This window comes from Castanea sativa, chromosome 3, assembly GCF_040712315.1.
Source record: "Castanea sativa cultivar Marrone di Chiusa Pesio chromosome 3, ASM4071231v1".
NCBI classification, from domain to species: Eukaryota; Viridiplantae; Streptophyta; class Magnoliopsida; order Fagales; family Fagaceae; genus Castanea; species Castanea sativa.
This window is the reverse complement of record NC_134015.1, coordinates 45,890,236-45,900,647: the sequence shown is the minus strand read 5'-3', so window position 1 is coordinate 45,900,647 and position 10,412 is coordinate 45,890,236. Positions and strand designations below refer to the sequence as shown.

The 10,412-nt window shown below is 34.0% G+C and overlaps 2 protein-coding genes across 5 annotated transcripts; both read left to right on the top strand.

Annotated features, from left to right (window-relative positions):
- Positions 1-5,041, top strand: LOC142629451 (uncharacterized). 4 transcript variants are annotated; one of them, XM_075803439.1, is made up of 10 exons: positions 1-237; positions 376-485; positions 842-960; positions 1,064-1,161; positions 2,212-2,299; positions 2,377-2,511; positions 2,646-2,757; positions 3,187-3,326; positions 3,957-4,045; positions 4,761-5,041. In XM_075803439.1, exons 1-9 carry the CDS (start codon positions 176-178, stop codon positions 4,014-4,016), a joined length of 924 nt encoding a protein of 307 aa, XP_075659554.1. In that variant the 5' UTR covers positions 1-175; the 3' UTR covers positions 4,017-4,045; positions 4,761-5,041. The 4 variants fall into 4 exon arrangements, with proteins under 4 accessions (XP_075659554.1, XP_075659555.1, XP_075659553.1 ...); XM_075803440.1 differs by lacking the exon at positions 4,761-5,041 and having other exon boundaries at positions 345-485; positions 3,957-4,497; XM_075803438.1 differs by lacking the exon at positions 4,761-5,041 and having other exon boundaries at positions 3,957-4,496.
- A 2,513-nt stretch (positions 5,042-7,554) lies between these two features.
- LOC142629442 (plant intracellular Ras-group-related LRR protein 3-like) lies at positions 7,555-10,106 on the top strand. Its single transcript, XM_075803431.1, has 3 exons — positions 7,555-8,170; positions 8,875-9,041; positions 9,166-10,106. Exons 1-3 carry the CDS (start codon positions 7,706-7,708, stop codon positions 9,812-9,814), a joined length of 1,281 nt encoding a protein of 426 aa, XP_075659546.1. The 5' UTR covers positions 7,555-7,705; the 3' UTR covers positions 9,815-10,106.
- Positions 10,107-10,412: the final 306 nt, after the last annotated feature.

The following is a 10,412-nucleotide window of genomic DNA, read 5'->3' as shown; positions in this document are numbered from 1 at the left end:
GCAACCGACTCATCGTTATAGCTCTTTGTAGTTTGTAGAGTTTTATGACATTTATCTAACAAGAACAAACCCTGAATCCTAAAACCCTAAACCCCATACCTCATTTTTTTTTCATATCTATCCTAAGCGCTAAAAGGCCTAAAACCCTAATAGAAACTGAAAGTTTTGGTTAAAGATGCAGCACGACGAGGTCATATGGCAGGTTATCAGGCACAACCATTGCAGTTTCATGTCCAAGTAAGTCTTCTTTTTCTTTCTTAAGCTTTGAAAAACCATTGCTTATTATAAAATTTATCAATTTTGTTTTTTATCCATTTGTTTATGGTGGCTGGCTACTATTGCAGTGGGTTTTGAAACTTGGTTGGGTTTTTGTAGAATTGCCACTGGAAATTTCTGTAGAAATCTATATAATGTGACCGGGATTTGCAACCGGAGCTCGTGCCCGCTCGCTAATAGTCGCTATGCCACCATGCGTGACCATGATGGTATTTTCTTACCCTCCTGCTTGTTCTGTCATTTGGGTCTTTTTTATTTTTAGGAGAAAATAACCTGTTGAATTGTATTTGTCATGGGAATTGAGAAAACAGAAATTCACACCCAATTGAACATAATAAGATTATTTGGGTTTTTTGAGTTGAGCCTTATTCTTTCTTGTTGTATAAGCCAAGGACTATAAAAATGTATGCTATATGTGCCCTTTTTAGTTGATCTTAGTGGATTCGGGGCTGTTTATATGTGTAGGTGGTTTGTGGACTGATTTGCTTTTGCACATTGATTAGTGTGTGTGTATTAACGAATGACTTGTGTGGTATTTTTATGTGGTGGTGTTGGTATGCTGCAGGAGTGTTCTATCTTTATATGAAATCCATAGAGAGAGCTCATATGCCAAACAAATTGTGGGAGAGAGTTAAGTTACCCAGAAATTATGAGAAGGCACTTGAGATTGTAGACAAACATCTGGTATTGAACGTTAGATTGCTTTTGAAAATTTGGATTATTTAATGTGATTTTGAGTATCAGCTCTGGAAGAGGCTAATTTGATCCCACCTTTTTGGGTTGACAGATGTATTGGCCAAAGACTCTTGTGCACAAAACAAAGCAGCGGTTGACCAAGATGACTCAAATGCGGATACGCATGAGGAAGCTTGCTTTGAAAACAAGGTTCACTTCTTCTCATGCTTGAAATTGATTTCATTTCACTACCTGGAATATTTACTCATGACAATATTATTTTGTAATGTGCCACGAGATTGTCTTTGGCACTTGGTTTTTCTGGGAAAATTATTGAAGTTATAACGAACCATTACTAGTTGTGTTTTGAAGAAATGATGTTACTTATACTAAAAATATAAAAACTTTAAGTTGATATGGGCCAAAATTTTAAGGCTTGGAGAAATGCAGATCTTCAAATGTTTGGGTCTCACTATCATATCCTAAAACTACATTTTTTTTTTCCCAATGAACTTTGGCTCAGATCCATTTCCTCTCCCTGTAAGAATGTTTTGGAGATGTTTGTCATTATCTTAAAACCAACGTTTTCCATAACAGTAGTGCATAGCATTATTCAGATTTGTCCATGGGTTTCAGATTTTCAATAAATCAATTTCTTCTCTCATTAAAAATACTAACTTGTATAATTCATTTGATAAAAATGTAGGTAGATGCACTATAAGAGCCCTCAAATGTGATGAGAAAATGAATATTAATCAGCAGAAAAAGTTAGGTTTGCTTTTGGGACAAATCAATTAGATCTGCAAAGATCTAAACCTCGGATCAGTAGTGTATTGTAGGTGTTCAATACTTCAATTTGCTCCAGACTGGAATTGAGCAAAGAATTTACATTGAAGTGAGGGTTGGATGTTGTAAATGAGAAAATCTTTATTCATTTTGAGATATTTAGTTTAAAAGAAAAAAGAAAGAAAGAAGCAAATGTGAAAACTTTGTCGGTGTTGTGCACAGAATTGGCAACTCAGACAGTGTGTGGTGATGCTGAAAGGGGTCTAGTTGTAAATTATTTTTTATTGGTAAACTACACAATCACCCATTAGGTTTTGATCCCACGACCTCACCCTCACTCTCTAATCCATTATTATGGGAGAAGGAGGTGCCAATTGTGCTAGAGCTCATTAGTTGTAATCTTTCTATGTTAAATTGTGTCCTCTCAAATTGGCGTGCTTTGTTATAATTGAAATTGTTTCTATTGCCTAACAGGGAGAAGATAATGACAACACCAAGGAAGGAGAAAAAAAGAGAGTCTCGAAGAGAGGAAAAGGCTGAAAAGGCAGCAGCACTGGATAAGGTTATTTTACATGAGCCTCATGTACAACTATGTGCTGTCTCTACAGCTCTCATTAAGCCTTTATAGTTTTTCTGCAGAGTATTGAAAAAGAACTGTTAGAACGTCTTCAGAAAGGAGTTTATGGTGACATATACAACTATCCTGTTAAAGAATACAATAAAGTTCTTGATATAGAAGAGGGGCAGGCTGCAAGTGAAGATGAAGATGATATGGTATGGACTTCCTAATATTATTTTTTTAAATATGATTTTCTTTTTCTTTTTGGTTTTGTTTTTGTTTTATTTTTTTTACTGGAGGTTCTTCTTTTGGGATGATTAAATACCCTTGAATCTGTTCTTGTAATAAGCAAGAGCCTGAGATAGAGTATGTTGAGGGTTATGAAGAACATGAACTAGAAGATGATATAGAAGATTTTGGTGGTCTTGCAATCGCTCGGTCTAAGATGGACGATGACAATGGTAAAGCAGTCACTAGATACTTTGTGTCCTGCATTTTCTTTTAATGTTGATTATAAATTTTTGTTGATCTTATGCCTGCCTTTTCATGCACATTAGTTCATATATTTACTTGCACCAAGTAAGAGTATGTTTGGATGACCTTATTTTCATTATCTTATTTTGCTTTAAAATTTAAAAATTAGCTGTGAACAAGTACAACTGTACCTAGAAAAAACTGAAGCTTAAAAAAGCTGCCTAGTCAAATAAACCAAATAAACTAAAACAAGCAGATCCCAAGTAGTTCAATTTTATTTTGCATGCATATTTAATAATGGAATTAAATCTTAAGTTGTGGGGGTTTGCTTTATAAAATAATGGCACAAGGGTACATGACAGGATTCTCAGATGTGTTTCTTAAGTGGAATAAGAAAAATTAGTTCCACTTTGCAGTTGAAATGGATGGAGATGATGAAGAGGTTGAACCATTTTCTGGCAAGAGAGTGGGGAAGGAAACTGCCCCAACTTTGAGAAAGCCTGCGAAAGATGAACCTGTTGCCAAGTCGAAGAAGAGAGCAAGGGTGCTTGTTGAGGTAATGGTCAATGACATTTTGGTTTGTTTACGGGTTTCTTACATTGTCAGTGATATGTATAGTTCTTTCCATTCATATGAAGACTGTTCTTATGCTTTGGGTGATTCTAAATTTATAATAAACATAGAGCCCTTCATTGTTTTGATATGTAAAAAACTGAATATTTTTAGTTGGTTTTGGTGGGGAAACCTGATGTAGGACAAAGGTGAACAAAGTTAAATGAGGTCTAGCATTACTGTGGATACAGTGAAGATGTGGTATCTTTCCACATTTTCTTGATGATAATGTGAACTACTAAATTCTTTATGTGTACTTTTGTGGTGTCTCCTTATAAAAAGAAAGTATTAGATCAAAAGTGGATACAGTGAATAAAATAATGGTATCTTACCACATTTTCTTGATGATTATGTGAACTAACAAATTCACTTGCATAGTTTTTACTCACATTCTTATGTGCAATTTTCTTCAAATTTATTGAGAATGAACTCTCTTAGGTATAACTTGTTTCTGGGAGATGGACACTTTAGATACAAATAATCAGCAGTTGCTTGCCTCCTACTTCTGTAAATTGTCAGTAGCTACATTCAATCAAGATCCTAGACAATTCAAATCCATTCTTTTATTTGTCAGGTTGAGCATGGAGATGTTGATGAAAGAGAAAAGGCTATTTTATGCACTGAGTGCTTGTAGCATATTGCTTCACTTGTTTGACTTGTAAAGTATCCTTTTTATGGGGTCGGATGTAAGAGAAGGTATCTCATGCATTAGATACATGCATCCTCCCTCTCATAGTGTGTAAACCACACTGATGAAATTTTTTTGGGTGTAGAGTATGTTTCAAATCTCAGTGGGCAAAGAAAGAAAGTCACTAAAGGAGATGAAATTTTGATAGATATCTCATTATTATAGTTGACATATTTTCTTAATCATAGTAGTTTCCCTTGATTTTATATAGTTTTCTTATAGCTTTAGGTTTCTTCCTCTTTGTGGGAGAAGGGGCTGTACAAGAGTAGGGTGGAGTTTAGATTGCGTTTTGACCACGATGTTTTGCAGTTTTTTTTTTGGGACCAGCTCCTCTTGCACTGTTCATAGGACCATGAACAGTGCAAATAGGCAAATGAACAGTATTTTCATTTATGAACAGTAATCAGAATTTTTTTTTATTATTTTTTTTATTGTTTTCAGTTTTTAGCAAAATAAGCGGTATCCAAACTCACCCTAGCATTCTTGAGTCTTCTAGTCTTGGAGTTTTTGTTTCGTTTCGATTATGTTACCACTTCTCATAAATGAATGAATCTTATACCTGAGTTATTTGCTTTTGAGTGAGGCCATTGAAAATGGATTATTTAGTCACACTTGTTTACTTGAACTTTTGTATCACTTCTGAAATTGAACCTTTTTTTAGTTTATTCCCTTAACCCCTCACAATAATAGCCACCTGTACTGGATTGGACGTATAATATGAGCTTTACTAGTAGATGGTTCGGGCAAGCTCTAGAGAGTAGAGAGTAGCGAGTAGGTAGCAACGTCGCCATACTACAGAAGGCCGTAAGCAGTGCCCCGAGAGTGTTCGAATATATTTTTTTAATCCCTGTTGGATCAAGGTCTCTGGCCCATTGACCTATTTTAATGGATTTCTGGCCCCAGAAGATTCTTGAAGATAATGAGAAATCAGACCAGATCAGTAGGTCATACATCAATTTCCACGTAGATATAGATGATTAAGATGTGATTTTAAAGTCGATAAGATTTGCTTTAAAAAAAAATTGTAAGTTATATATGGATTTAACTCATTGACATGATATTTAACCATTCTTAGGGTGCTTATGTATAAGCTGTCAAAAAAGATGTTTTGAATTTAAAATGAGCATTTGTGAAAAAACATATGAGAAGTTATGGTTGCAAAACAGAGTTTTGAGTTTTAAAAACGTTTGTTTTTTTCTTTTTTTAAGTACCCAAAATGCCTAACCAATTTGACCATTCCATAACATCTATGGTTTAAATTGTCTATTTCTTGGTGTAACTATCAAAATATCAAATTATAAAAATAAATAATACAATTACTATTTCACTTTGTATTTCAATAATTTTTTTCCCCTTAAAAAGTAACCAGAGTTTAAAATGACAAAACAGGGACAAAAAGGACACTAAGTGTTCATTTGGGATGGGCTGAAATTTTTAGCTTATTTACCATTTTAGCTTATTTTTTCTACTATTCATGAATCTTATTACACTTTTTGATACTATTCATAGGTCTTACTGTATTATTCAGCTTTTTTTTTTTTTTTGTAACTTTTTTTTTTTTACACTTCCAGTAAAAAAATTTTAGTTTCAGTTAAATAAACTGATTCTAAACTTGAGGTTTTTTTTTTTTTTTTTTAAATTTTTTATTTTGATTTAAATGATTGTTTTTATTTTTTGGTTTAATACAAAGGGTCAAAATTTATAGTCATTATTTCATTTGGGATAAAAAAAATTGTCACTTTTAGAGTTCAACTTTAGGCTCTATCGATCGCATTATGTCATGAGTATGAGTTTATTTATTTTAGTTACTTTATAAAGAAAAAAGAAAGTATATGTGAGTCGTTCCATGATGTGATTAATGAATCATAAAATCAAATACTAGGAGTGGGACAAATGATTTTTTATTCCATAATTTGAATATAGTGTTATATTCTGATATTGTGCTTTTGCTTTGTTGAAGTTTATTTAATTTTTAGTATTCCACTTTATGGTTTATTGTGAGAATATTTTTCACCCTTTTAAAATTTTGGTTAGTTTATAAGGGAAAATAAGAGTAATGAGGAGTTTGGTACAGGAAATCCACATTACTTCTGACATCCAGATTACTGGGATGTGATGCTTTACAATCTAGATGCTTAGGAATGTAACTATTTTTATATTTGGTTTAATTGAAAATCTAATAAAATTCCTAGGAATGTGAGATTATAATATTTGGTTTATTCCTAAGAATCTTAAATGAATTATTTATTTTTCTCATACTATCCTTAGATTTGAAAATCCAATATAAAGTTTTATTTTATTTTTATTTTTTTAAAAATCTTTCTAAATAAATAAAGACAAAAAAAATGCAAATTATAAATTATAACAAATACATTAAAAATATCCTCTAACATTCAACACGACGAGTAGTACAATACAAAAATAACTATTTAAATTCTTATTTCTTTTTGAAAAATATTGTTAATAAAAATAAGTAATTTATTTTACTTTAGCATCTAACCAATCCCAAATAGGAGATATAAAAAGGGAAAACCATAGTTTTAAAAAGAGCTTAATCCATAACAAAACAATTTGACAACGTTTAGGTGTATAAGATATTGATGATTTGTTTTATGTTTTATCTCCATTGCTTAAATGATAAGGAAAAAGGGTTAAAATTGTCCATTTATAAAAAATAAAATTTCCTTTAAACTTGAGAATCTGGATACTTACCTGTTTTAAAGGGAATCCATATTTCTATGAAAAGGAGGTTGAGGGGGAATCTAGATTCCCTTAGCATTTAATTTCTTGGTGTGTTTTGTAATTAAACATGAGAATCTTTAAACATTCTTAAAAATCCTAAAACATTATCCCGTACCAAATGCCTCATGAGTGTAATATGTTTTGATTAATGAAACATAAAGTGTAATACAAGAAGTGAGACATAGAATTTGCATTCGTGGAGCATGAAATAGAAGATTAAAAGTTGGGCAAACAGATTTCTATTCCTTAATCAACTAGTTAGTTTGGCAAGCTAACACACCCCCCCCCCCCCCCCCCAAAAAAAAAAGGGTTTTTAATGCTTATTTTGGCGAGTCTCCTCATGCAAAAAATTTCCCCCTCATTTCCTACAATACTTTTCAAATAAGCAATCAACAAAAGTTTTGGAGAGTATCTTATCAAAACCAAATGGTTAGGCAATACGATATACGAGTAGATCCCAATAAACAGAAATATTTAGAGAGATGAGTACTCAATTAAAATTGATCATTAGTCAACAATATATATCCGAGATTGTTCTTGAAGCTACTCTTCCCGTTTATCATGAGGATCAAGATTATGTTTTTTGGCCATTTCATGAATGAAATCTGTTTGGTCAAATTGGCTTTTCTTTATTTATCCGCTTATAATACTCCAAATCATAGTGCCACCTTCTAATCTTGGATTTGCGTCTTTTTCACTCCATCAATCAAACTGAAACAGCATACAGAACACAGTTTTTCTCAAGCCCACAGTATCAAAGTCTAGTATGTTCTTCTACGTTCTCTACCAACTATATTTCTCTCCTCAAACGCTCCTCCTCTCTCATTCTCATGCTCATCACCATCTTCTCTGTCTATCTGTAGTTCACTCTTCTAAGACTTTCTCATTGTTTTATGGATCAAAACCACAAAGACTTGCCAATTCTCTCCTATGTCCTATCCCAACTCAACCCCAATTCCCATCCACCACTCCCTCCACAACTTCAACAAACTCTGCTGACCCAGTTGCCTTATCTCAGCCACCCTAAAGTCCTTGCCTCGCTAGCCCAAGCCATCCCAGATATCACCCAGATCACCAAGTCGGTGAGGCTGGAAGAGATGCATGAGGAATATGAGAAACAGTTGAGAGAAGCAGAGGACAGGTTGGTCGAGGTTTATGGATCAGTTGTGTCAGAGTTGGAGAAGGGGTTTAAGGAAGAGGAAGTGTGTGATGAGGTAGTTGGGATATTGAAGGAGGCAGAAGGTGGTGTTGTTGTGGAGAGGGTTGAGCTTTGTGGGCGTCAGCTGAGGTTTCTTCCTGAGGCGTTTGGGATGCTTCATGGGTTGCTCGTGCTCAATTTGTCCCATAATCAGCTAGAGGTTATTGCTCTTGTCATTTTTTTTCTTTCTATTCTCTGTTTATAAATCTGAAGGCTGCAAAGAAAAAGTAGGAAATTAATGGGAATTAAACTATCTCAGATTCAAGAATGAACAAAAAAGAAAAAGAAAAATCCAATTCAGGGACCCTACTTTGTGATCAATTGAGCTATTAAAGTGAGTTTTTGTTATGTTATGAACATTAAAATCAAATGTCGCATATGATGAATATTATATTTCTTTTACTCTACTCTGTTTCTAGGAGTGAACAAGTAGGTGGAAAGTAAAGGACTTACTTCATAAATAAAAAAAGAAGAAAAAAGAAAAGAAAAGAAGGGGGGACTACCTTACTTGTGCATGCTTCATGGATATTATTCTGGCTTCTTTCTTTAGGTATATTGTTCTAATTAGATTTATAAAAAATAAAAAAAAAATTCCTGACTTCTGATTATATTAGTTGTCTACTCCAAACTTGGTCTCTGACTCTGCCATACAGAACTTAAAGATGTTTGTCATTTACTATTCTCTAATTGCAACATTGAGCTAATCATAATATGAAACCTTGATGAACCATCATGACATAGAGTACATGCGAGATTTTGAGTGGTGAAGAACCTACCTATAATCGTTTATTCAAAAGTGTAACCGGAATTGTAGAATTTCTATATGCAATTCCTGATATTTTCTTTATTCGTTTGGGGAAACAGGTTCTTCCTGATTCAATATCAGGGCTTCAGAAACTGGAGGAGCTTGATATTTCTTCCAATCTTTTAGTATCCCTGCCAGGTTCTATTGGACTGTTGCTTAACCTGAGGGTCCTTAATGTCTCGGGAAACAAACTTAGTTCCCTTCCTGACTCGATTGCTCGCTGTAGGTAAAGACATCATTTACTAGTGTTTCACTTTTTATTGTTCCCTGGAAAGTTTGCATTTTCCTTTCCTTTTCTTTGCATCTTCACTAGGGCCTTTATTCATTAACTGATTCCTACTTCCTTTTAGTTCACTGGTGGAGTTAGATGCAAGCTTTAACAATTTGATGTGTCTGCCATCAAATATTGGGTACGGACTGGTTAATCTTGAAAGGCTCTCAATCCACCTGAATAGAATCCGTTGTCTTCCTGCATCAATTTGTGAAATGAGGTCTTTAAGATATCTAGATGTTCATTTCAATGAGCTACGTGGCCTACCTCATGCTATTGGGAGATTAACAAATATTGAGGTTCTGAACCTTAGCAGTAATTTCAGTGACTTGACACAGCTTCCTGAAACAATGGGTGATCTTATGAACCTAAGGGAGCTTGACTTAAGCAACAACCAAATCCGAGCTCTTCCTGACACATTTGGTCAGCTCAAAAATCTAACTAAGCTTAATTTGGACCAAAATCCGCTCATAATACCTCCCATAGATATTGTGAATAAAGGGGTTGAAGCTGTCAAGGAGTACATGGCAAAGAGGTGGCTTGATATCAAAGCAGAGGAGCAACAGAGGAGCATGATTGAAGAAAACAAGCAGCAAGCTCAGACTGGTTGGCTAGCATGGGGAACTTCCTTGTTGAATAACTTGGTTTCTGGGGTTTCACGAAGTGTTGTAGGATATGTGGGAGCTGGAAAAGCTTCGAGAGACCCTTGGTTGGATCAACAATTATGATTTCATCATCTTCTTGACCTGGGATTTTTAGAATTTTCTGTGTGTACATATATAATTTGTAGTTGAATGGAGTTATTGGTCCATTCGAGATGACATAATGATGTTATATATGTACATAAAGTAATATGGAATGTAGTGTGCAGCTTTCCATTCTGGAACAGTTGATACACCCGCTTACTACTGGTCACTCAAATTAACTGGTTTATTTGTTTGTATTTTTTCATTGGTTATGCCCAGTTGTAACATTACATCCACGGGACAAAAGATTAAGTGGCTATATTTTCTCAATTTACATTTTCTTGAATGTATGTTATGTTAAGGACATATGTTTATGTAATTGATTAATCTTTTGACAAAATGCACTTTACTTGCAATTGGGCAGATTTAGGATGTGTTTAGGACTTCAAGAAACATGTTGTTCAAGTCAAGTGTTAAAGCCATGAAGGTCTGAATAGGAAATAAGTGAAGAAGAGCTGTTCATTAAAGCTTGATAAAAGTCTCGACAAAATCCTTTCTATCGAGATTTAATATTGAAGCTCGACATAAGCTGTATCTGTCGAGAATTACGAAATCAGACTTTTCAAATCTGATTACATGC

Bases quoted from the DNA above. Each gene is read 5' to 3' on its own strand.
- LOC142629451 (XM_075803439.1), top strand. From the start codon at position 176: ATGCAGCACGACGAGGTCATATGGCAGGTTATCAGGCACAACCATTGC. The intron at 1,162-2,211 runs GTTCACTTCTTC...ATTGCCTAACAG, and splicing joins AAGCTTGCTTTGAAAACAAG to GGAGAAGATAATGACAACAC. The intron at 2,512-2,645 runs GTATGGACTTCC...TCTTGTAATAAG, and splicing joins GTGAAGATGAAGATGATATG to CAAGAGCCTGAGATAGAGTA.
- LOC142629442 (XM_075803431.1), top strand. From the start codon at position 7,706: ATGGATCAAAACCACAAAGACTTGCCAATTCTCTCCTATGTCCTATCC. The intron at 8,171-8,874 runs GTTATTGCTCTT...TTGGGGAAACAG, and splicing joins TGTCCCATAATCAGCTAGAG to GTTCTTCCTGATTCAATATC. The intron at 9,042-9,165 runs GTAAAGACATCA...ACTTCCTTTTAG, and splicing joins GACTCGATTGCTCGCTGTAG to TTCACTGGTGGAGTTAGATG.